The sequence below is a fragment of the Arachis stenosperma genome, chromosome 3, assembly GCF_014773155.1.
Source record: "Arachis stenosperma cultivar V10309 chromosome 3, arast.V10309.gnm1.PFL2, whole genome shotgun sequence".
NCBI classification, from domain to species: domain Eukaryota; kingdom Viridiplantae; phylum Streptophyta; class Magnoliopsida; order Fabales; family Fabaceae; genus Arachis; species Arachis stenosperma.
In genome coordinates, this window is record NC_080379.1 from 164,225,699 (window position 1) to 164,253,011 (window position 27,313).

The following is a 27,313-nucleotide window of genomic DNA, read 5'->3' on the forward strand; positions in this document are numbered from 1 at the left end:
ATAAATTTCGACCAAAAAAAAATTTAGATGGTGATATCCTAACTCTTTCTTGTTATTAGGTATTATTATTATTATTATTATTATTATTATTATTATTATTATTTTAATTTGTTATTTCATGGACTAATTTCTACTTTTTAGATAATATTCACAAAAATTCAAAGCTAAATGTTTTACAAATCAATAAAGCCCAACAAATAAATTATCATTATTAAAAGTAAATTAATCTAATGTAATTAATATTCATGATATTGACATTTCTACTTATTCTACATTTTGATACGGAAGTTGTCTATCAATATAAAAATAATGTTAACACGCGTCACTTTTGCTCTAGTGCCACGCCTCTTCAGCATATGAGAACAAAATTTTCCTTCGACACAATAGTATTACCCAAAAATTTTTCCTGGACTGGTCCAATTGCCCACGCGTTGCGCGATAATAACTATTAAAAAAACGGAGATTATACATCAACTAAATCAAATAATATAAATTTGCTAATAATTTATTCTCATAAATTTTCTTTTAATTAAAAAAAATCGATGTAGTCTTTTATTTATACATTATCCTACAAAGCTTGTTTATATAAATTTTTGTATTGAAAACAATTTTTTTAACTGTCATGTTTATTACTTGTTCAAAAAGTACTGATGATCACATCTAAATAAAAAAAAATTTAAAAAAAATATTTAACCACAATTATAGAATATATATAGTTTTCATTAACTCCTTGTATATATTTGTAAAATTTATTATAAAAAGTATCTAAACAATATTAATTTAATATTAACATAATAAATAATTATAAAAATTTTCATGACATGAATATGACAGCATCATATTTTCACCATTGGCAAATGATGGTGAACCGGACGGTTTGGTAAAAAGTTGTGAACGGGTGGGTTTAAAAAACCCGGACCAGTTCGGTATTTTAATTGTTTTTTTAAGCTAATATAGAAAACCCTAGTCTAAACTCTATGAATCACACTATCTTCTCTCTATTCCTAACGGCACACAGCCACACACGGTCACAAAGACCACAGATCTGGGCGCTGGGAGCTCAACTCCGTCGTCGCCGCGGCTTTCTTCACCTCCTGTGGCTGTGCTTCCCTGCTTCTTGCTCGTCAGATCTTGTTGTCGCCCGTCATCGCCATCACTGCACCTAACGCCCTGCCTCAGTCCTCCTTCTATACTCGGCTTCTCGTGTCTCATCGCGCCTCCCTCGTCTCGTCTCCGCTCGAGCTGTGGTTCATCCTCGCCACGCCACCCTGCGCCTCTCCTCCGTCTCTGTGGGTGGTTGTTGCTGCTCCTCTCTCATCGTCTTTGGATGTTACCGCTGCACGCTGACCTGCGTCATGGATTTTACCATTCGTCTCTGCTCGTTGGCGGACCACCGAAGGTTACTTAATCTCTCTGCCGTAAGACTTGAGTGGTTATGATATAATGATCATTGTTTGAATTGATTGTTGAGTGGCTCTAATTGATTGTTAATTGTTAATATACTCGGTCGTTACAATATGATTATTGATTGCCTAATTAGAAATCGTTGCCAATTGAAAAATATTGTGAATGTGACAGTATGATTATAATTAAATAATATGTTCTAATAGAATTGATTGATAATTGCTAATAGATGGATAGAATTCATTATTAATTGCTTGATTGGTTAATTGTAAATCGATAATAAACTCTATTGCTTCTTTCAAAGAACTAATTTTCTTAATTGAAATTGATATTTTTCAGTTTCTCCTCTGGATCTCGCATAAAAGGTATTGAATTATTCTAGTAATATATGTATGTTACGCACATTCTAATTTCGTTAATAATAACATAAAAGGTATGCGTGTTTGTTGTGATTATGTGAAAAGAAACTGATTGTAACGTATGTCACATAAGTGATTTGTGATTTTGCTTTATGAATGCAATAATCAGAGCACAAAGCTCACACATATGTTTTCGGAAGATCTCTTTGAAAAGATTGAGTTATTCATTATAATTGGTATATTTCTCTTTGGTTAGTTGAGTTTAGAAGTATGGAATAATTTCGGAATATCTAGTTATATAAAATATTATACAAAAATTATATTCCCAGCAATTTCCAGAATATTTCAATATTCACATCTTCATATATTTTTGTTAAGTAGTTCGGAATTAATTGCATTATTTGCTGTTTGGGATCTGTATCTGTACCCATCTTGTTCAGGGATCTAACTGTGTTTGTTTTTTTTTACTGTATTTCACTTTTTTTTAACCTTCCTATTGAGTTGAATTCCTCGCCTCCTGGCTGAAAGCATCTGCTGTTTCTCTCGGTAAAGTTTCTCTTGTAGATTTCGACTAAAAGGTATTGCATTATTCCTACTAATATATGTATCTTATGCACATTCTAATTTCGTTAATAATAATATTAAATATTTGTGTGTTTGTTGTGATTGTGTAAAAAAAGTGATTCTGTAACTTTTTTTAATGTGCATATAACATAAGTTTGCTTTGCGATAATCCTATCAAAAAACTCACACGGACAAAATTCTTTCGTCTTTGGGAATTTAAAACATAGTTTAAACATTCATTCTACGTGAGAGAAGCAAACACTGAAAAATCACTATTTTATTTATTTAGCTGTACCTACCCATATATGGAAAGATATTTATTATTAGTGAATTACTGGTCTATGTATTAATCTTTGGTTATAGAATAGTTTTACACATTCATTCTTCATTAGTGAGAAAAGTAAATATTGACAAATTACTATTTAATTTATTTAGCTGTCCCTACCTAATATGTATTTTCTTTCCAAAAATATATTTATACACGAAATGATATATATTATTAGTGAATCTGTTTTATTGACTGGCTTTGACACCCATCTAAAACTGAAACACAAATATTAATTTTTTGAATGTGAAAGTAGTTAACTGTACAATCTTAAATTTCATTGTATTTCTTTTTTCCATTCATATATTTAGAAATGATGTTATACGAATAATTGTTTTGATATAGAATTCGTGTAATAATTTATGGTTGTATATTTTCCTCCACCTCTGTCTCTATATTCATTTCTCACACCAATATGTCCTCTGTCGTATATTCTTCTTATATTCTGGCTGAGAAGCTATTTAACTTTTAATTCTAAGGCCAGTTTGGATAAATAATTTAAGTTTGGATAAATAATTTAAATAAGTTCTTTTGAAAAAAGAGCTTAAAACATAAGGACTTTTATTAATAGCAGTTTATAAATAAGTTATTTTGTGTTTGAATTTTTAGTTATAAAAGTACTTATTTTTAAAGTTGTAGCATTTGGATAAATAACTCAAAAAATAATTTTTTTACAGAAAAGAATGAATATTAAAATAACGATGATAACAAATACTTTTCAATATTGAATATTGATTTTACATAACCTAATCACTAATATTGTGTAGATATGGTAGGTGAAAATAAAAAATAAATATAAAATGTGTATCAATGTATATTTTGTTGTTGTTTTTTATTTTTTTTATTCCTATTAGAATTCTCTTTTCTTTTATTGAGGTCGAGAATTTGCTATAATTAACTATGAAAATAATAGCAAGCTATAAAATCACATATGAAAAAAATAAAATTAAAACTGAAATTTTATACCATAAGTTAAATACAAATTTAATAATAAAAAATAGAGTGATAAAATGATAAAAAAAATACTTAGAAGGAATATATGCAGTAAGTTGTTCAAATGCAATATTGTGTGAAAATGGTGGTGGAAGATTAATACTTCCATCATATAGTCACAAAAAAAAAATTACTTCTATCAAATGAATCATTATGTGAAAATGATGAAGTTTGGAACATTGTGTGAGAATGATGGTGGAATTATGGTGGAAGGTCAGTGCTTCTAGCAAATTTTGCATAAAAATGGTGGTGAAGGGTCAGTATTTTTCTACAGAGTGAAGAAAGAAAGTAGATTTTTTTATTTTAAAATTAAATTTTTTTTAAATAAGTGGTAGAATGACTTATTGAGAAGTAGAGAAGTCATGTATTTCTATTTCTTCAAAAAGTTGCAAATTAATTTTTGGAAAAGTTAAAAGTTTTTTCAAAAAGTATACACTCGTGTAACGATTATTTAAGAACTTGCGCAAGATTTGGGTTGGAGCTCTTAAATTTTGTGATTTGGCAACATGAAAAATGTAAATTAAGAGAGAAAAAATTGAAAATTAAGAGAGGCCAAAGTAAAAGATTAGAGACTTAGAATTTACAAATTATTAATTTGGGGAGGTCATTGCCCTCTTATTAACGTAATGACGAACGTAGTTTTGTCACTGGATTTAATGATTTAATCATTTTAATTTTGACAAATTCTTTAATTGTTTCATACTACAAATATAGATCTCCAGTAAAAAAATTTATTACACTCATAGTATTATATTCTTTTCGACCAATAATTTTTTTTAATTAAAATTGCCCGTAAAAATACTATTTTGCGATCTTGTTTTTGATAATCTCCAAAAAATAAAGTACTAATATGCAATCGTTTGTTTTGTTCCATTTGTGAATTCATGCTAATTATTATTATTGTTATACACGCATATGATTTTTTTCGTGGCTTTGAGCCATTATTCTAAATATCTCAACTAAAAAAGAAAACATTTACATAATATACTCAACAACGCATATGATTTTTTTTCCTTGGCTTTGAGCCGCTATTCTAAATGTTTCAAATAAAAAAAAAAATTGTTTTATATAATAAACTCTACAATTATCTATTTTGTGATACTGAATGAGTAGCAATTATATGGTAGATACTTTTTACTAAAAAATTATTTTTGGTAAAAGTAGTGTTATAATGTAACGCTATAACTTAACCAATTAAAAATATTATTCTAAATTAAACTATTTATGACATAATTGTCATGGCATTCTTTTTAATTTTCAAAAATTTTATGTCATATTTTTTAACAACGCTTTATACAATTTGTCCACGTTATAACACTGAGATATTATATAATTAAAAAAAAAAGAATCAATTGCTACTATGACATGTTTTCTGATTTTCTCAAACACAAATTTAAAACCTCAGTTAAAAAACTTTACTTGGCGTTTTCACATTTAATCACACCACCTAAAAAAATTTTATAATTAAATCATACCTGAGTTTTTATTAATTAAGCCGTTGTTAGATGTTAAGTTGCTTCTGGTTAATTTATTATTCTTGAGATTATATTACAAAGTAGAGAGATGTTAAGCTATTATAGTTATGATTGGTTAATATGATCTGCATATTTTGAGTATTTGTTCTATTACTGAACTCAATTGTAAACTTGTTGCTTTATTCTTCTTTAGACTAACCTGATTATAACACTATGATTTTGTCTATGCTAGATAACTACTAATAAACAGTGAACGATAGAAAGAATTGCATGTCAAGATGCTGATATGATAGATAACTACATATAAGGTTAGTGAGTCAAGATATACTTGATTTATTTAGACATCAAATAATTTCTTGGCTTTATCTCAATTATAATATATTTGTTTCTGATGGATAATCTTGCATGCGTATGTTATTCTGTACTTTAAATAGATATAAATTTAATAGAATTAAGTATATATATCATATATTGTGAATCATACTAATATTATAAGATACATGTAACTATCATAACTTAAAAGATAGGATAAATTTGACCTTAAAAATCTTAGAATCAACCTTGAGAAGTCATTCAAAGAAGATTTTGCTAATAACAATAAAGCAATAAAACATATGATTAAAACAAAAAATATGATAAATCTAAGATTATATTAGCACCTTTCTATAAACAAAAATCTTCCTTCTTCTGCATGATAGGTTTCCTGTGATAAAATTGAAAAATATTCATATCACAATAATACTTTTTAAAGGAAATAAAATACATTCGAAATATTACCTTCAATTTAGATTTCTAAAAACTTTATTATAGACAACATTATCTATCACAGTTGACTCTTTTCTTGCTTCATTGGAAATTAGTATCTTGAAACTTTGTCTAGTTGTTATTCGAGAAAGAGCCACGTACAATTGACCGTAGCTAAAAACAGGCTTTTTTAAAAGTAAACTTAAATTAGATAAAGATTAACCTTGACTCTTATTTATGGTCATAGCATAGGAAACCATTATAGAAAACTGTCTTTGGTTAAATTTAAAGGGGATCCTATGATCAGAAGGGGACAGGTTCATACGTGGTATGAACACTTTTTGTCCTGCATTACTACCGGTAATTACTTTGGCTTCAATAACTCATTTTCCTAGCTGAGTAATAATCAATCGTGTCCCATTGCATAAACCCGAAGAATGATCAATGTTTCTAAGAAGCATAATCGATATACCAACCTTCAATTTGATTTCGTGGTTTGAAAGACCGGAAGACTTGAGACCATTGAGAAATTCAGGGGTGTGAACAGCTGCAGCAACATCTGTTTGTGTCTCGGACTTGCAAGCCATATCAGCACTAAAGCAAAAAACATGCTGTCTTTGATTAATCTTCATCATATGTTCATTAATCTCATCTACAGTCTGAAGTGTTGGTGCCAACACGGCTCTATCTTGTAAATTCTTCTCGTCATCTGGATCCTCAATGTAGTTCTTGAATGTAGATGTTACAATAGCTTCAACTGGATTAATCCAATCTTTTATCAAGATGTCATATGGAATTTTGATTCTACCAACCATCAGAAATCTCACCAATCTTTCCATCTCCTATCTTCAATAACCAATCTGCAAACTCCCTTAAACTTTGATCAGATCCTTCAATGTTGTTAGATCCCTTTATTCTCATGTTTTGAGTCAACTTTAACACCTTACAATGATCCCACAAATAAGATGAATTGATAATTGCATTAACTACATCTTGTCTCGAACCTTTAGGTATTACAGGTAAAATCTGTCGAAAATCACCTCCAAACACAACTGTTTTACTGCAAAATGGTAGATTTTTACTATTGGAGTTCACAATCTTAAGCAAATCTCTCATGGTACAATCAAGAGCTTCAAAACAAAATTTATTAACTATTGGAGCTTCATCCCATATAATCAACTTAGATTTCACTATCAACTCGGCTAATTGGCTTCCTTGTCTAATGTTGCAAGTTGAAAATTGGTCAACAATTAAAGGGATTGCAAATCTAGAATGAGCCGTTCTACCGCCAGGAATTAACAAAGAGGCTATACTGCTAGAAGCAACTGTTAATACAATTTGGCCTCTTAAATGCAAAAATGCAGCAAGAGTTTGCCAAATGAATGTTTTTCCTGTACCACCGTAGCCATATAGAAAGTATAAACCACCCTCACCCCGGTCGACACTATTGATAATAGTATCGTAAACATTCTTTTGCTCAGTGGTCATCTTCGCAAGATTTAATAAATACTTTGATCCTAAGTCTTGTTTGTCGTACAACAATTCCTCATTGATTAGGTTATTATTTGAAGATCGCAAGAAACCCCATCCTCAAAATTAATGTTAGGAAAAGGCATGTCAGGGTAGTCCATTAGACTACGATTATTCCTCGAGAATTGTCTCAATTTCTATGAGAGTGAGATTTAACAACTCATTGTCGGATATTGTTAGTCCTACATTAAAAAAAATAATCAAGTGCAAACATTGATATAGAAATATGTCATTTAAAAATTAAAAAAATCTAGAAGCAAGTTAATACCTAGATGGTTAAGTAGTCTTCTTCTATTATGAAATATATCATCGGAGAGTATTTTCCATGTCTTCTCCCAAACATATAGGGGTCTAGTCATCGAGTTAGAAAACAAAAGAGTGGCAAATAGATTCCTAAGGTATTCGCCAGAACCCCAAATGCTTGCTTCTTCAATTGCTTCAATATATTCCCTGTCATCATCCAACAAACAGCGAGCAAAATATGCCTCCCAAAATTATTTGTATTTTGTAAACAACACCATTTTATGTTCGAATGTCCTCATAACTTGTTGGTCCTTTCACCAAATTGAGAAGTATCATAAGATAATATGACTCCCCCGAAGAAGGAGGAACAAAATAAACACGACCAATTACATTATGTGACCTTCTACGATGCTATTTCTCGGAATTAGCATTCCATACAAATTTGGAAGGAAAGCCTGCATAGCTCAACTGTTTTGCTTCCTCAAATTCACGATTTGCTTCAAACCATTCCAAGAACATGGACTGATTGATAGTTGGCCTTTCGACCACATCTTTCAATGATTCGTGATCTTTGAATAAAATAATCTGTTCGCTTGGCAAGTGAAAAGGTAGGCGGATGATTTGATGATTGAAGGGGTGAAGATCTTCTATCAGAACATCCAATAGGGTTTATATTGATTTATTTGATGATTGTTTTGGGTTAGTGAGCACCGAGGGCAGTAGGCTTCACTTCACAGATACTCTATTTAGATTTGTAGTTGCTTCTGATATTGCTAATTCTATCTATTGCTGTATCGTATTTTAGTGTTCTGAGTGAGTTTTTTTTCTTTTTGATATGGAAGTGAACAATGGATTGGAATAGCTATTGAGTGATGTTTCGTTTTTAACTTTAATATTTATTGTCTAAAAAGTCATTGATATTCAATAATCTTGCTTTTTTAAAATAGGTATCTGCTTTAGAATAAATAATATAGACATCTAATAATAAACCCTAAATCCAAAACCTTAAAATCTAAACCTAACCCTAACCCTAACCCTAAACCCTAATTACTAAATCCTAAATTCTAAATCCATAAACCCCAAACACTAAAAGATAATTTCATGAATACATTGATTCTTTAAAATCATTCATTATAGCATAATAAATCAAATATATGTTTTGAATAATTTTATAAATAGTGATAACACTTCATCAATTACTTATCAATAATTGATACAACTACTTATGAATATGAACAAAAGTCACATTAGGAAACACTTCTTGATATACTTATTAATAACTGATACAACTACATGATTACAACACTTGATAAAACAAAAGTCACATTAGGAAACACTTCTTGATATACTTATTAATAACTGATACAACTACATGATTACAACACTTGATAAACCAACTAATAATATAAAAGAAATACTAATAATACTACTTCCACTAACAACACAGAACCCTCAGGATGTAGGATCCCACATCGGTTGGGAAGGGGAACGAATCATGTCTTATAAAGGTGTGGATACCTCTCCCTAGTATGACGCGTTTTGACGAGTGAGTGTGAAGGGTTTCGACTATCATTCCTATCGTCAAAGGCAAAATCGTGAGGCCTTGTGTGCCAAAGCGGACAATATCGTACTAGCGGGTGGTTTGGGCTGTTACAGATGGTATCAGAGCCGGAGCCCGGATCGATATGCCAGCGTGGACGCTGGACTCCCTTAGGGGGGTGGATTGTAAGGTCCCACATCGGTTGAGGAGAGGAACGAAGCATGCCTTATAAGGGTGTGGATACCTCTCCCTAGCATGACGCGTTTTGACGAATGAGTGGGGGGGGGGGCTTCGGCTATCATCCCTATCGTCAAAGGCAAAACCGTGAGGCATTGTGTGCCAAAGCGGACAATATCGTGCTAGCAGGTGGTCTGAGCTGTTATACAGAGAATAAGCAACCCTTGGGATACAATTGTAGCAGACTTGAGACACATCTCATAGGGTCATGAACTATAGTAAATGGTATTCCTTTTGTGAGTAATCATATTGACTTTGGATACTAAGACCTTTGTTGAAAGAGGTAAATTTGTCCTCTTTGAACTTTTAATCCTTTCGTGAACTCTGATTATATCTTCACCAATGATAAAACTGGGGTTGCAATGAATTTTCCTTTGCCTATTCTCCATAAACTTTCTCCAAGGAACAATATTGAAGGTTTCAATGTCAACCTTAGATAAAATAGTGTGGCATTCCATATTGGATATTTCATAACCCATTAAACACAAATTGTCTTGGAAAACAGTGATAGATTGAAAATATGGCTTTCAATCCTGGTTTGGAGAATCACTTATCTTAATTTTTTGAATTTCGAACGTCATCACGTCAAAGATAACTATATCACTGGCAATACTGGATTGCCTTCCCACCCAATTGATCCAAAAGGCCTTGCCTCCGTGTACGGCAGAACTTTCACCCAGATTCTGCGGCCTTTGATCCTTAATATAACCATGTCTCCATTTTCCATAAGCCGAGTCATATACATTGCAATGAAGAAATCGATCTCTGATATGGCTCTTTGATACATGTACAATGAAATACTTATCAGTTCTAGGAGTGAAACCAAATGCATACCCGATCATAGCTTGACGGCATAGTTTGTCAGCAGGGTCTTCCAAGCACCAAAGACTTTTTAGAAGGGGATTCCAAACCAACACCTCATAATTAAAACCATTGATACTATATCTCAGGCATAGCATCCCATATTCAGACCCAATAACTAGGGGTGGCAACACTACCCGAACCCGCGGGTACCCACCCCGCCCCTACCCGTTCGGGGCGGGTAATTACCCGCACCCGCACCGGGGCGGGTTTTAGCGGGGCGGGGCGGGGTCGGGTTTAGGTTAAACCCGCCCCTACCCGCCCCTGTATATATAATAGATATAAAAATATATATTTTTAATATATAATATATGTAATATATAGAATAATTAGTAAAATGATTAATAATATTGTATCATATTTAAATTTTTACTTTAATTTATGTTATGAACGTAAATAATGGTTATATAATTTTTAAAATTTTATTTTATTTTTTGGATTTAATAATTATTGGGGCGGGTAGGGGCGGGGCGGGTACCCGCAGGGGCGGGTTAGGGTTTAACATTTTACTACCCGCGGGTAGAAGCGGGGCGGGTTCAATGCGGGTTTTTGTTGAGCGGGGCGGGGTCGGGTAGAGCAAAAATCCGCCCCGTTGCCACCCCTACCAATAACAGTCCACCACCCAGATTAATCAATCTCAATAGGCAGCTGACATAGTATGACGGCTCCACTGACACAATCAATCATACTTATGTTATCTGGCGAATACACCCAAGCAGCTAAACCAATCTGAAGAAGTAGATTCAAGTGTTTACCTTTAGTTGCAAACGTGTTCTCCTTCATAAAGCTATATTCAGATAATATCGCATTCCATACTTTACCTAGCGCCCTGCATCTCGCTGCTGTTTTGGACTCGCTTCTCCTAAAAATTTCAAGCAAGTTATCATCTGGAAAAACTTGTTCTAGGTTCATCTCTGCTGAGGTAGCACTTTGGCTCATGTTGATGTGGACAAAAGGGATGTAATATGAATACTTATAATCTGATGATGATTATCCTTGTATAGGGTATTTATAGTAACTACTTTAGGCTATATAGGAGTCACATGTGTGATTTTAATTTATTGTTTAAACCCTTTTTTTTAACCTTTAAATATAAATCCTAGAAAAAGACTATACCCAACAAAATTTAAAGGTTACTATTTCAAACTGTGTTTGGTTTCACAGACTCCAAGGTAAAACATTACTTGTTATTTTAAATGTATATCACTGTTAAGCAAACATTGAATGAGCATAGATTTACCTATGCTGGAAGGGATGATTTAACCCAACATTTAATATATTTTGATTCTCTTTTGTCAACAGTTTTTTGTATATGAATAAATATAATATTAAAATCAGATGTATTTGCAGTCATTTATTATATATATATTTTTTTACAATCTATATATTTGGTTGCATGCTTTGACTATCCTCTAAAGGTTATTAATTAAATAGCGATTGAGAATAGTGAAAGTTGATATATCGTATTCTAATAGTTCTTTTACTAATTTGTAAATGATTTCTCTTATGTATAATTGTTATTGAATCTGTTCCTTGTAAATTATATATATATATATATATATATATATATATATATATATATATATATATATATATATTGTACTCTACAATATAATAATTGTAAGTTTGGGATATAGATAGATAATTTATAATTAACAGTTATATTGATATGGGTTACTCCATGCAAGAAAGATTAAGTCATTAGCATCATATAAATTAGAAAACGAATTTCTAAAAGCACACTTTCTAGAGACATAAACATCATTACTAATTAAACTAAATACCATATGATAGAACAAAGTTTAAAGATTCTTTTCTTTCTTAATACTCAACCTTGACTTCTTAGTACTTGACAACGTCCCTATGAGTATACTTTCCGAGTCTTTCACAATTACTCCTATAATTCATGTATCAATCCTTTTAGCTCTCTAAGTTAGAACAGAGTTTAGAGATTCTTTTCTTTCTTACTACTCAATCTTGGCTTCTTAGTACTTGACAACTGCCCTAAGGGTATACTCTCCAATTCTTTCGCAACTACTCCTATAATTCCTGCATCAATTCTTTTAGCTTTTCCCTTGCCGCTGTTAATTGTCTTAGACTCATTGACGGATTTCTGATGATCAAAACAAATTAAATAGTTAGTAATCCTGAACATTTTAATCATACTTTTTTTAATCATTGAAATTTCCTTTTTTATACACTAAAAAACTTACCTGTCCACCTTGGACAGATTCATCATCACCGAGATAAACAACATCAGTAGTACAATCCAAGCTAGTAACATTATCCAACCCCTGCAATATCCGATAGACTTGTTCTGCATGATTTTTTAAGAGAAACATGTTGTTTAAACTATATAAATTTATTGTAAAGTTTGCTATTTTCAAATTTTCTTACCTCCACAGATTGTTCATTTACAGACTGGCTGTATTTATGGATAAAGTGCTCATCAAGGCAAGTTTTTGTGACATTATAGACATTTTCATTACCACTCAAATTATTACTTTTCACATTAATCCTTAATAGCAACTTCATGTCCAAAGTCGTCTTCAGTACCTTCGGGTAAGAGTCATCAGAATCATCCTTCATTATAAATTCTTAAAATAATCAATAGGATGTTAATGCTATGTTTTAAATGAGGATAAACAAATTGCAATATGTTCATTGTACCTGACTGTAGCTTTTTCTGACTTTGGTTGCACTCAACCCTACAATTTGGCTTGCTTCGGTATCCCACAACACTACACATATACTTCAAGTTGCATCAGAAACATAAGCTTGAAGCTTATACCGCAAGTCTATCTGAACTGCCTTTTTGCGGCAATGGTCACATTCAAACCTCTCCTCTATCTTTTTGCATTTTTTATGATAATACTTGCAAGCTATGAAGAGCCTATCATTTCTCCCGACATCATAGTCAACAATCGTACATAGTATCCATTTAAATCCAACCTAAACAAAAAAAATTGCTGTTCTTAAAATAATAAATAATGGTGTATGGCCATATTCAAAAGGATATATGGTTCTTTTATATGCTTACATCACTTGCATTCAACACACTGTCTATTGTTTCAACTTTGCATATCCCGTTTCTGAGCTCATCAATAGTAGATCGATATGAACTGGATGACATATGACTTATTCTCTGGGATGAAAAACAACTATCACCTTGAGTGCTGTCCACCAAACTATATAACAGAAGATTGAGTAAATTTACATGATATTTTATTTCCACGAACTTATTAACAGATATATACCCATTTTTAAATAGTTCGGCCTCCTTAATATTGGGATTTATGTGGATGTTAGACGTGTCAAAACTACTCTGAATACTAATGTTTCCTGAATATTAAGACAAAACAATAAATATCTACATTATTCTAAAAAGCATCTTTAATTAAAATTTTAAATCATTTATAGAATTAGATTCATTCCTTTGCTCTGAATAGTTGGAATGCAACTATGAGAGGTTCAGTCTTGTCACCATCTAAATAAGATTGTATTAAGTCCACCAGTGAACCAAATAAGGTACAACTAATAGAATTCTTCCTGATATATTGGAAGTTGTTAGCATATTTGATAACAATTAAATGAGTTGTACATCAACCTGATTGTCATAAGGCTTTAAATACACAACACTTACTCAAGGTCTTCCACTAACAACCTTCCTTCCCTGTAACCTCTGCTAGTACATCTATAATGCAAAAAGATGTTCTATATTAATGGATAAATCATAAAAAAATAACATTAAACAGAGTCTGGACTAAACTATTACCAAAAAGAAAATTCTGATCAAGCCTTTCTTCTTGCAGGATAGACGCAATACTCTTAAATGTAAATGGTTGAAACAGAAAGAGTGGTTGAGGGATATGAACAACCATTGTTGTCAAACTCTCGAGTTTACGAGTTTAGATATGGAATCGACTTGACTCGAGCATAGACTCTATCCTGAATAAACTCGGCTAGATTCGGTCAAACTCAGATAAACTCGTGTGTTTAGGACCGAGTTAGCGAGTTTGTGTTTTTCTTTATTTTTGCTCAAAAAGGCATCATTTTGAAACAAAAAAATACTTTTTTTATTAGGGTTACGATAACACTCCCAAAGAAAGAAAGAAAACTCACTCATCTACGTCGTTTCTCTCAAGTCTCACTTTCTCCATGTTCTGTCGCAGTCGCCGTTCCCTGTCGAGTTGCCGTTGTTCGACTGTGTCTGTTACATCTGCTCTGATTTGCGCCATTGTCTTTGTGAATTTTACCTATGTTGCCCTCTGCTTTGTATTTCTTCACATCTCCACTATCCGCAACTCCATCGTGCTATCACCGTTCACAAGTTCGACTACTTCTCCTACAGTCCTATCTCTGCTCTGGTTTGCACCATCGTGAAATTCATGACTATTTGTCGCCGTTGTTTCGTGCTGCTACTGCACCCTCACCACTACTGCGGCTGCCTGCTGCACCCTTGTCTTCGATTTGCTGTTGCTAGGATTTTGTCCCTTCTTTTCTTCTGGATCCTCTATTTTTTATATGTCTTTTGCCTTTTCTTTGAGCATTTGCTTCTTGATTTGTTTTTTTTTCTTTTTAAATTTTATTGCTTCTAATTTTAGCCTATTGCTTATTGTTCATGTTAGATGGCTAGATGATTCATCCATTCATGGCTGATTAGTAATTAATTATTTTGATTAGAGTTAATTTAATTATTTGATATTATTCAATGTTCAACTAAAGATTTAGTATTACTAATTTAGAATTTTTAATTTTGTGTATTCTATGTTGTATTTGTATAAGAATAATTATAGAGAATTTGAATATGTATTTTAAAATATTTGTTATAATGTATGCTATTATTTTAATTTATTATGTGCTTTAAGATTGATATTATTAATTTTGAAAGGTTATAATTGAGTAAATATTATATATATATATATATATATATATATGTAAACTTCATAACAGGTGAACTTGTACAAGTTTACAAGTAAACTTGCGAGTTGAGTTTAGGTCAGCTCTAAGAATTTATTTAGACTCGTGAGTTTGACAACCTTGTGAACAACCATGCTTCTTTGTAATAATGTGATCTCATACTGAATCTATCTGCACTTCATCCACATATTGTTCTTTTGGACTATAAAAGAAGAAATACTATATAGCTGTCCCTCCGACAGAATGGGCCGGAACAGTCGTATAACTGATTTTTGAATCGTACAATGTATCCTACTGCCCTGGTTACAATAAAATAACAATAATGTTATAAGATAGTTTGAACAAATTCTGGATAATAATTTAGAAGTTGACATGGTTTAAACAAACCTTCAAGTCGTGCAATGCAATTTCTAAAGCACCAGCTTCACTACTATTTGGTCATGGAAGACCATACTACATCCTTACAACATAAATCTTAATGATCTATTTTTTTTTTGAGATTTCTTCAAAAAAGTCACATCTTTTACTCATGTTAGATTATATATTTTTACACGTAGATATATGTATATGTACTTATACAAACAACAAAGAAGGCGGATACATTCGAAATTCAAACTACAATTACATGAAATTTTATTTTAAATCCCTCCATAATTTCCCTCTAAAAAAGAGTATGCAGGAGAAACAATATGTTTATAGATTAAGTGTGATAACCATTATTAAAAATTATTAATAGTATTAACATATATACATACATGACATAAACAGTAATGAATAATCTAAAATCATGACACTTAAATAACCTAAAATCTTCAACCTACTCAAGATTTCTATTTTAAATAGATAGTGGATGCTATTATTGCTATATCAGAGTCATGTTTTCATTCTTCCATGTGGCCAAGCACCTGATGTTTCTCAACAAACTACAAGCAACTTCTTCGAAATGAGTTTACAAAATTTTTATATTAAATTACTCGCTACTTTCTAACACTTTGCCATCTTATGATGGGAGAAAAGAAGCAAAGAGAGAGTGAAATTTCATTGCCATCTTCTATGAAATTACTTATACAAAATTCCTACTTTAGTACAGTAATAATATTTATAATTTAAAATATACAGATATAATTATTTATTTAAACAAAAAATCTAAAAAATTAATTATATAACAAGTCAATTAAGTCATTTTTTTATTTTTTAATTTAAAATTTGAAAAACTAAGATAATGACTAGGAAGTTGTTTTTATTTGCCTCCTAACGAACTTAATTTTAAATTTATATTTTTTTTAAATTTTAAATTTTATTTTAAAAAAAATATAATTTTTTATTATTTATTTTATAAGTTGAAAAAAAATATAAAAAATATTATTTAAAAATAAAAGATTATATTTTATTTTCTAAAATACAAATTTAAAATTGAGAAGATTTAAATTTTTTATTCTAGCTAATTGGAGTTAGCTGAACCGTTTATATAAATGTTGCAAATAGAAACGCAGAGAAGAGTATACATAGCATAACACAACTCAGATAATCAAAGGGAGTGACGTTAAGTTTAAGGGCGTGCTTGTTTCGTTGTTCCACCGCCATGGATACCCCGCCGCCGCAACGACCACAAACACCTTTCACTCCTCCGATGCCGCGCCAACCTGATTCCACCTCCTCGATTCTCGTCCCCTTCCTCATCTTCCTCGCCATTGTCGCCATGGTATGTGTATCTCTCCACTTCACATTTGCACTATTGCAGCATTCCATCAGTATGTAATGTTGCATCTGGAAACTCACGCTTTTGTTGCTCTTGATCTTGTACTCCTAGCGACAAATCTCATTCGTCCAATGGATACTTTACCAATTCGGTTTTCTGATTTGCTATAACTGTAGCAAGTAAAGTACCAATTAGTTTTGATTTATGCCTCGCGTTGCGTTCCTGCATAGTGCCGTTTCTTTCCCTTTCATTCATCGATTTTCTGGATATCTCACAAGTTAAATTCCTTTTACTATTGGAAGATTTCTCGTCAATAGACATGTTTGCTCTTAGTCGCAGCTTTGCTTTCTAGGTTGAGAAACCCTTAGGTACTCTAACCTAACTCAAAATGATCATGAATGGTCTATTGTGGTAATGCATTGTTCTTTATGTCATTAGTTCTTTATTACTATGTTTTCGGGAAGCAAATCAGTTCAAAGAATGCAATAGTGCATTATTGGTGCTTTACTATTTTCGTTTGTGGTTGGCGCTGTAAATATTATCTAGGTTGGAAGTTTTAGTGAATTGGATAGGGTTTCTCACCAAAATTGACTAGTATAATAAGGCTTGGTTATCGTTTTCTTTGTACTGTTTACTACTTTGGAAAACATCTCTTCAAATACGAGATATTATCTACAGGTTCTGGTTCCTTCGGGATCACCATCCTTCAAAAATTCATTATCCATTCTGCACCAAGTTCCGGAAGGCCATGTTGGAGTATATTGGAGGGGAGGTGCCCTTTTGAAAACCATTTCGGATCCAGGTACCAAACACTCTTTGCTCTATTTCTTCAATGTTTTCCTTTTTTCTTCAATATGTGCTTGCCAACAAGTTTTTGCTTCTGATCTCGGTCAATATTGTTCCAGGTTTCCATCTAAAAATGCCTTTCATAACTCAGTATGAACCTGTACAAGTGACACTTCAGACAGATATGGTAAATTTATTAGAACAACTTTGAATTGTCATTTATTTTTGCTCTATAAGTTCAATTTTGGGATTACACCTACCGTCGCAGGTGACAGATATACCATGTGGTACGAAAGGTGGTGTCATGATTAATTTTGGGAAGATCGAGGTACTAACGAGTGCATCTTTTCTTCTGCAATGTTTCTGATTAACCAGTGGTGTACCCTTTACATCCTTAATTATATATGCGATGATGTGTATTCTTTTGTAGGTTGTTAACCGACTCAGCAAAGAATTTGTCTATGAGACATTGCTCAATTATGGTGTGGAGTATGATAAGACATGGATATATGATAAAATTCATCATGAGATTAATCAGTTCTGCAGCTCTCACAGTCTTCAACAAGTCTATATAGATGTGTTTGATCAGGTTAGGTCTGAATTTTTACAAGTATAATTTAAAACCAACAGTTTAATTTAAATTTAATACAGATTTTTAATGGGGCAAAAATTACTGGGACTTCAATTTAAGCCAATGTAATTGTCTAGGGTTCATAGTTGAACGATGTAATTGTGCTTAGCAAATTGTGGCTCCTATTGTCATCCACAGACCACAGGAAAGGATTTTATGCAAGTCTTAAAGATTTTATCATTCTGGACTTTGTGGCTTTTTCTCCTCTGTAATAGATGAATTAAATCAATATGTCCTTCCATTTCTTTGTTCTTAATAAAATCATAACAAGGCAAGCATTGGAGCCCTTTCAGATTGATGAAAAGATGAAAGACGCTCTTCAAGTTGACTGCACCCGCTATGCTCCGGGTATTGAGATCATCAGTGTCCGTGTAACAAAACCCACAATTCCGGATAGCATAAGGCGAAACTTCGAACAAATGGAAGAGGAGCGTACTAAGGTTTATTTTTTACTGTAAACGGTATGTCCTTTTCTCTGTTTTGAATGAGGCTAACCAGCAATGTGCTTTGCATATTATCGGATAGGTCTTAATTGCTATTGAGAAGCAGAAAGTAGCTGAGAAGGAGGCAGAGACAATCAAGAAGATGGCTATTAGTGAGGCTGAGAAGAATGCTAATGTTAGCAGGATCCTTATGGAGCAAAAGTTGTTGGAAAAGGATAGTGCTAGACGACAAGAAGAAATCGAGAATGCAATGTATCTGGCACGTGAAAAGAGTCTTGCAGATGCAGATTTCTACCGGTGAGATTTTATATTCCTAATTTCTTTGATGCAAGTTTATGAATTTCATATTTCATTTTGTAATCCATGGTCTTAGAAAAAAAAAATGATTAATTCTGTTGCCTTTGAGATTTTAGTGTAACAAAGGAAGCTGAAGCAAACAAGTTGAAGCTTACCCCTGAATTTCTTGAGCTTAAGTTTATCGAGTCCATTGCTAATAATACGAAGATTTTCTTTGGAGACAAGGTATTCTCCTCTCCTCGGACCTCGGTTGTTTTAGTTTGTCTGTCCTTGTTTTAAGGTTCTTGACATTTGAATCTTCTCTCCAGGTTCCAAACATGATTTTGGATCAGAGGGTATTTGGAAACTACCTTCATGAAGTTTCTAGAGGGGCAGCTAAGATGGTCAAGGTCGATGCGTAAATTGTTAGAAGTTAGATGCTCAGAAATCGGAAGTCTCAGCTAAGCATTGCCAGGATTTTGTAGAAGATTCAAACGCCGAGTTATCTTTTACAGAACGGGAAGAAAGAGAAGAGAAGAGAGTTTGACGAAGTTTATCGTTTTCTTTTCAAGTGGGAGAGGGGTGTGTAATGTAGATTTTGTCCCTATCAATATACAGAATTACAGACTATTGTTATTATTATTATTGCTATTGCGACAATGAAATTTAGGACGTGTTGGGATGAGTTTCTCTAAGAATTTTTTTTTTAATATTTTTTTAAAAAAAATTTAGAAAAATAAAAGTAGTTTTTTATTTAAATATTTTATATAATTTTTTTATTAATTATATTTGAATATAATAATATAAAAATATTTTATGTTTATTTATTATGTAAATATTTTTTTATTTTTTTTAAATATAAATTATAACTTCTCAAAAAAAAATATTTTAATTTTTTTAATGTTTTTATTTTTATTATTAGAAATTTGTCCACAAAAAATTTAAAATTTTTTTATTAAAGAATTTTTACTATTAACTTAATAGTACCCAAATAAATACTCAGTTAAACCTAAAAAGTTTATATATAATATATAATTTAAATCCATCGAGCCCTTCTTGATATTGGAAACTTAAATACACTAGTAATTTCTTTCATTTTTATTTTAGATGTGAATTTTTTTATCTCATGATAAGAAATAATTCAATTTCCATCAAAATCGAGCAACCTAAAATCAATTTTACAAAAACAAAACCAAAATAGTCACATAGCGGCAAAAGAGCAGGTCTAAACAACTTTTTTACTCAAAATGATCCACCTTGGTGTTAATTTGTCACCCTTTTGCAAGGATGTTCAGTAATCATGAGGAATTTGTAAGAAATTAAGAATGACGTTCGAAGTAACCTCTACACGAGAGAAATGTTTTTTTTTTATGTCTAAGGAAAGACTAATGCATCATTCAGTTAATCAATTGTATGAATAGACTACTACTCGTGAATAAGCGACCAAAAAAATTGTATTAAAAAATGGAGTGTAACCGTAACCAATTCCAAACAATTATTCAAGAAAATTAGATACAAAACGTAACAAAATTGGAAGAGATCAAAAAAGCAAGGGAGACGAAGGTATGAGTAATAACTTGGTTTAGCCAACGAACTCATAAGTAGAAGGATCACAACAGCTACAACGAAGAAAAACTCTAATCCAATTGCACACCAAAATCCCTAAAGCCGCTATCTATCGGAGAATGCCAATGTTCACTCAATTGCCAACAAAATGAAGAACTTTACTGAACCTTCACTGGTTGACGGGCAACCTTCCCTCCATTTGCATAACTCCTTGGAACAGCTTCTCCATTGCTCCGACCATTAGCATTGCCTCCTCGAGGTCGACCAGAGAACTCATTCCGCTTCTCAAAATCATTCCTGTTCAGATAGCCGCCGCCACCTCCGCCACGACCACCTCCAAAGTTGCCACGGCCCCTGAAGTTTTCATTTCTATCATTTCGGTATCCACCCCGTCCTGATGGATATCTCACCCTATCATTATTGGCTGAAATAACAAGAATGCATGTTAATAACAGAGAATATGAGGTGACATGTTGGTTTCAACAATATTGTCAATTTAACAAGAGAAATGTTGGTCACATACCTCGCCTTTCTTCAATTGAAAGTTTACGGTTGTCCAACATAACTGGAGGAGAGGCCTGAAAATACATCCACGTTAGATTAAATGACAGACATACCTTGCAAAAGACATCTACGCTACTCATGCATTAAAATATAATAAAATATGGAAACACATCACTAAAAAACACAATAACTAAGCTACAAATGCCATGAATCACATGCTTTCCATGATAAGAAACACAAACCATTAGAAACAACAAACCCAAACCTAGAAAGTTCAAAAAGGATATAAAGCCTAATAAGAAATGAAAGGCATTTAAGACATTTGATATTAGGCAAGTCAATACCTCGAGGGCTCCTTGCATTGAAGTAGCAGATTCAAATTCCACAAAACCAAAGCAGGATCCTTGTTGCTGCGAAGGGTAACAAAATATTTATCAGCATTGGTTTTGCTGATGTGCATTCAAAAAAACAGATTAACATTATTTTAGAAAAAAGGGCTTTAAATATACTGACCTTGTTACTTCTCACTTGAATACCATCACGTTTAATGGGCCCAAATTTCTTGAAGACCCGTTCTAGTTGTTCTACTGTTGCATTCAATGGCAAGTTTGCAACAAATATTGCATAAGCCTTCCCTGTTGGAAGAAATGGACAAGTAAGGAAAGAATTCCCCAATAAATTGACAACAAATTCAAAATATAAACTACATATATGAAATATAATTAACCATAAAAGGAGCAAATTACCTGTATTCTCAGTGTTCTTTTCCAACGGACTGTCAGGGACAGGTGCAGGTGCTTGTGGTTCTAATGCAGGCACATTAGATACACGTGGTTGTTCTACAGGTTTCACAGGGGATGTCCTCACATGGAAGGGAGCAGCATTTTCTTTCAATGCATTCACCTAAAGTAAAGAATTTAGAAGTGTGGCATAAGTCAAATGCTACACAACAATAAAATAAGAACAGAATAAACTTGGGGGAATTAACATACAATGGATGCAAAAGACTTCTTTGGAGCATCATCCTGCATATTAGAAGCAACTTTCTCAATGCTTGGTTGATGTTCCTGATAGTTTGGTTCTTTCACATGATTAACTGGAACAACAGAATCAGCAGCAGACAATTTTCCATTCTCCAGTGGTTGACTTGCTTCTTTGCTGATGCTAGTTTCAGCATCCACAGTAGCTGCTTGACTAGGTGGAATGTTTTCAGGAACAGGGATTGGCTCTATATTCACAGTCGAAATCAAAATTTTAAAACAAGAATTAGAATATTAGACACCACACAGTGACAAGCAACAGGAATGGAATCATCTTTTACAATCATAATATGTAAACAGAAGAATTACCTGGTTCAGGGGTAAAAGCATCAGCTTGGGCACTTTCAGCAACATCATTTACTGGCACAGACTCAATCTCAATTGAGTTGTATTCATCAACATATCTAAATACATCATTCAAAACATAGTATCCTTTGTCCTGTGGAGCTAGGAAAAATGACTGAGTAAACTTCCTCTTCAAATTGTCACTTCCAGTTAAGCAGCCAGTCACGACAACCATCACCCCTTCTTTATAAGACGGCTGAGCATCAGCACTCAAAATCTCTACCCTAAAGCTTGTGTAGTCCAGGGATAGTATCTTTTTATTGATGTCCTGTTGCATAATAAAGTAAAATAATTAAAAAGAAAAGAGCAGATGCTTAATTATATTTGCAATTCACCACAGAAAAATAAATTAATTGGAACACATAAAATCCCAGTGAAAAACTAGCATGGACAATTCACTGCTGATTTTTATTTCTCATAGACCACAGACAGCTCAAACGGCTACCAGAAGTGAATTCATTCAGGATAAGTTTCGAATAAACAAAGATTTGGATATACAATGGAAGAGTGTATAGGACTGAATAGCAAGACAAACAAATTAGTCTAAAATATGAAAACCCAATAGAAAAATATAATATATAATACTACTATCAATAATGCCGTGCTAATGAGGTTCATCTCAGTCATCCATATGGCTAACTGTTATTCCATGCCATTTTCTTTAACTATAGTAATTGTGACAAACAATCAAGATCACCTGGATTGCAACGACAATCGTGACACACAGTAATTTAGAACCATGCAATTCCAAAAGCTTGGGTGATATTAACAGCTGGGGAAATTATACGGGTCAATTTGGATTCATGTTGCTTAAGAGATGCAACGTCAGCTAATACTACTTACTTCTATAGTGGTCACCGTTGTCATGGTACCGTCATCTTCAGGCCGACTTAGGACACTGGTATCGTGGTAAAATCTATGAACTTGGCCTGGATCTTGATGCAGGATAGAGTAATACTGCTCCACAAAAGCATTGCCAACCATCTGCGGGGTCGGGGATCCATCAGACACTGCCATCTCTGCATCAAACAATACATCAACCACAGAGAGACTAATGGGTTAGGCTAATGACACAAGACGATCAGTCACTCAAACATTACAGCAACCACAACTAATAAATTATTTCCGAAACCCTTTATAACAAATAGAGGAATAAAGAAGAGACTGTTCAAAGAGAATACTACAAGAATGCAATTACCCTCCTTAACCTCAATTAATTAGCTGTATATATTTAATGCAGGCAGAATAATTACTGTCATCAGCTACAGATGAATACGACATGACCATGCGTCACAAAAGCATTCAAATCCAGCCTTTTTAGGTAAAAACAAAAAATCCAGCAGCTATAGTTAATTGATTTAAATAACAATAAATATAAACCCTAAGCCATGATCCGTTTCAAGCTATTTTTGAATAGGAAAAAATCAAAGCCCTAATAAATCCCAACACACCAGTCTAACAAACGAAACCAAATCGATCGTCAAAAAGAGCACAAAACTACAACCGTAGCATTCAACTGTCTTCGCTCAAAACATTTATAAGAGAAACAAAAATTAAAATTCGTCAGTTTCGAGGGGGGTAGTAAGAAGTGAAATTTATTATGCTTTAAAAAAAGGGTGAAGAACAGAAACGAAGAGGTACCTCCGAGGGGAAAATGAAAACCTAGGAACGAGAGAAGGAGAGAGACAGAGAGAGAAAGAGAGGGAAGAACAGGTGAGTGCGAGAGGAGGCGGTTGAGTAGAGTGAGATCTCTACAGCTCCAACGAGTGCCAAATTTACCGAATATATTTATATCCGGTTTTTCTGGGTTCGGCTCGATTTGGACCAACCCGGTTTGTTTAGTTTTCTCTGCATGAACCGGGTTTATTTATTTGTAATGTTGTTTCTGATTTTGGTTTTAAGAGGAGGATGTGGGCCATGGCGAAGAAATCGGTGTCAATGTGTACCTACGAGTTTTGAATTTCAAAAACACACATGCCATATATGCATATTCACGGAGGGGATTTTGACCTGAATGAATTCCCTTATAGTATATCAATGGAATATTGGAATATCATCATCGACATCAAGTCAGCTAACTACTAAATTTATTTGATTTTGTAAATTTGATTCTTGAGAAGTTTTTTCTTTACCTTTTCGTTTTTGAACTTTTTAATCTTTTATTCAATGAAATTCATTAACGACTTAGAGTTAATTAGATTTTGGATTAAATTTCCACAACTAGTAGTATATTCAAGTTCAAATTCTCCTTTCGACTTACTTCTTTGTTAAGTTTCTTTTCAAGGTTTTCCCTAGTGTTATACTCTCTTTTAATTTTAGAATTTTTGATAAAAAAAATTAGAGCAAAGGATAAAGGAAGGCTCCTTTTTTTGGATATGAGAAGCAAGTGAATGATTGTGTGTTGTTGTGAAGGATGTGGGTGCTAGACATGAATGTGGAACAGTTATTTTTTTTGAAACAAGGAATGAAGAAATCGGATTATCCAATTTTTTTGTAAAAAAATTAAGCCTACCAAATCGGAGGGATCCAAATATCTAACGATCTGATTTTTGTTCTGACACTATAGTTGCGTAAAGTATCTATACATTCTATAACTGTGTCCTACACCATTCTCCCTTTCACAACTAAATTAAAAAGTGATAAAGAGATAACAAAAGGACGATATAAAAAGATATATATAGAAGAATAAAAAAAGAGATACAGCAGAAATATATAAACGATAGATAAAAGAATTCGCTTAAGATACCCATTTTTAACGATTCAGGTCACTAGAAAGAATTCTCTGCTAGAGCTTTAAAAAACTTGTTCTTGACAACTTAAAATCCGAAGGTTAAAGTTGAAGAATCACTTTAGGTTGAATCCTTCAATCTTCTTTATCCAATAAATGAAGCACTCACCTCACTTAGTCACACAATAAAAAACGTGTATAATGCAATAAAAATTTTATTCATCAAAAGTTGTGTAAATTATCTCACTAACAAGTGTTTAAATAGATTTCTAACAAACTAATTAAAAGATATGTTAATTTAAATTTGCTAAAGATAAGATAAATAATTTAAATCAAATTTGATCTTATTTGATTAGATCATATTTGATTTAAATTTAATATCTTAAAGATATGATAACTAATTTAAATCAGATTTGATTTAAATAAAAAATTTCTAAAAATACTACTAAATAAATCAAAATTAAATCAAATTTTCTAAAAATTAATATTAAATATGTGTCTTTTATTAAATTTGTGTCTTTTACTAAATTTAAAAAATACTATTAAACCTCTTTTTATCTTGACTTAATCCAATAGACCTTATAAATTACCGTCATTTTAACATTATTATTTTTTAGACAAACTCTCAATTTTCTTAATATCCAAGATGATATAATATAATTCTTCTTAAATCTTTGAATACGATTCTACCTCCTGTCTTTAAAGTTTAAAATGACGAAAATATCCTCTAAACAACTATCAATTTTCATTATATTTCGGTTTGGTTTTTTATTTTCCTCGTGTGTATTATTATTATTGGAACATCGCAATTTGAATAAAGCACCCATTCCTCACCCAAATTTTTTAACCCTGACATAAATGATTTTATTTTTGTTAACGAACAAAAAAATATTCTCAATATATTTAAAAAATATTATTTATATATTAAAATTAATCACTAAAATTAATTAATATATATTAATATATAAATATATATGTTATTTTTTTTTCAATTTTAATATTATCGACTATTTTGATCATTCATAATGTAATTCGTTAATTTTATAATGAACTATATCTTTTATAAAAGAAAACAAAAATTTCTTTATATTTAAAATGTAAATATAGATCTTAATTTATAAAAATGAAATGTTTAGAACAAATCTTATTTAAATATTAATGAACTCAGGTTAAATTTTAAAATAAAAAAATTAATTTAAAAATCTTAATATCAACGATATTAATGGTTACAATTCTCATTTTCATTATTTTTGATAAAAATCTTTTGATCTCTAATTTTTATTTTTTCCTCTTTCACTGTCTCCCCTACTACGTTTAAAAGCATGATAATAGCTTAAAAAAGATTTCATATATCACTAAAGCACATTTTAGAACATCAAATAATTTAGCTGCCTGTCACTTCATCAGTCTGTCTAGAATTTAAAATTTTAAAATTAAAGTGTGACGGAAGCATCTTTAAAGAAAAAAAAGCTAACTATATTTGGATGTATATTTCGCAGTGAAGCTAGGAATTAAATTCATGGCAGTTGAAAAAAGGTCCTTGGAATGACTGTGCTACGAGCTGAAGTTTGAGAGATTTGGCGTGGTTTGCTGATGGTCTTGGAAGTGGAAGTTAATCATGTGATCTACCAGATTGACTTAATGAATGCCTTTCTCTTTGTTAATCATTGGTGCTATCCAAAAAGATCATGAGAATATGATATTGTTGTTAAAAGAAATTTGAGCTCAAGTATCTTCTACGTTGGCAGCTGCGATTTGTTCTTATACAAATAAGTGCGAACGGTGTGGCAAATTATTTGGCCAAAGAAGGGGCTCGTGGACACTATGATGCAGGCTTCATTTGGTTTTAAGAATGGGATAAAACATGATATTGAAAATGATTTTTTTTATTTTAATAAATAAATTAATTATAATAATTATTAAAATAAATAATTTAAAAAATTATTATCGAAATAAATACTTTTTTATTTTATTTATACTGTAAATGAGATATGTGCAAAATTATCTCATTTTTTTCTGTCCCATTTTTCTCACAAAAACAAGGCAACAATGGCCAGTACCTCGTTTACATAGTGTTGTGTGTTTACCCCAATTGTCATA

General features: G+C 32.0%; 3 protein-coding genes across 4 annotated transcripts; 1 reads left to right on the top strand and 2 right to left on the bottom strand.

The window, feature by feature from the left end:
- The first annotated feature begins 972 nt into the window (after nucleotides 1-972).
- Nucleotides 973-19,715, top strand: LOC130970304 (uncharacterized). 2 transcript variants are annotated; one of them, XM_057896343.1, is made up of 12 exons: nucleotides 973-1,399; nucleotides 1,744-2,341; nucleotides 5,353-5,428; nucleotides 16,681-16,897; nucleotides 17,573-17,696; nucleotides 17,800-17,867; nucleotides 17,949-18,008; nucleotides 18,111-18,269; nucleotides 18,605-18,751; nucleotides 18,837-19,051; nucleotides 19,168-19,276; nucleotides 19,360-19,715. In XM_057896343.1, exons 4-12 carry the CDS (start codon nucleotides 16,778-16,780, stop codon nucleotides 19,450-19,452), a joined length of 1,095 nt encoding a protein of 364 aa, XP_057752326.1. In that variant the 5' UTR covers nucleotides 973-1,399; nucleotides 1,744-2,341; nucleotides 5,353-5,428; nucleotides 16,681-16,777; the 3' UTR covers nucleotides 19,453-19,715. The 2 variants fall into 2 exon arrangements, with proteins under 2 accessions (XP_057752326.1, XP_057752325.1); XM_057896342.1 differs by having other exon boundaries at nucleotides 973-2,341.
- On the bottom strand, nucleotides 6,248-7,352 carry LOC130967191 (uncharacterized). Its single transcript, XM_057892007.1, has 2 exons — nucleotides 6,677-7,352; nucleotides 6,248-6,621 (listed from the first exon to the last, which is right to left on the bottom strand). Exons 1-2 carry the CDS (start codon nucleotides 7,350-7,352, stop codon nucleotides 6,248-6,250), a joined length of 1,050 nt encoding a protein of 349 aa, XP_057747990.1.
- Nucleotides 19,716-20,462: 747 nt separating the features above from the next.
- On the bottom strand, nucleotides 20,463-24,234 carry LOC130970674 (nuclear transport factor 2-like). The gene is made up of 9 exons (XM_057896831.1): nucleotides 24,127-24,234; nucleotides 23,329-23,504; nucleotides 22,450-22,753; nucleotides 22,093-22,328; nucleotides 21,847-22,003; nucleotides 21,614-21,735; nucleotides 21,445-21,510; nucleotides 21,120-21,174; nucleotides 20,463-21,020 (listed from the first exon to the last, which is right to left on the bottom strand). The coding sequence occupies exons 2-9, from the start codon at nucleotides 23,500-23,502 to the stop codon at nucleotides 20,755-20,757; spliced, it is 1,380 nt and encodes a 459-aa protein (XP_057752814.1). The 5' UTR covers nucleotides 23,503-23,504; nucleotides 24,127-24,234; the 3' UTR covers nucleotides 20,463-20,754.
- Between the last annotated feature and the right edge of the window lie 3,079 nt (nucleotides 24,235-27,313).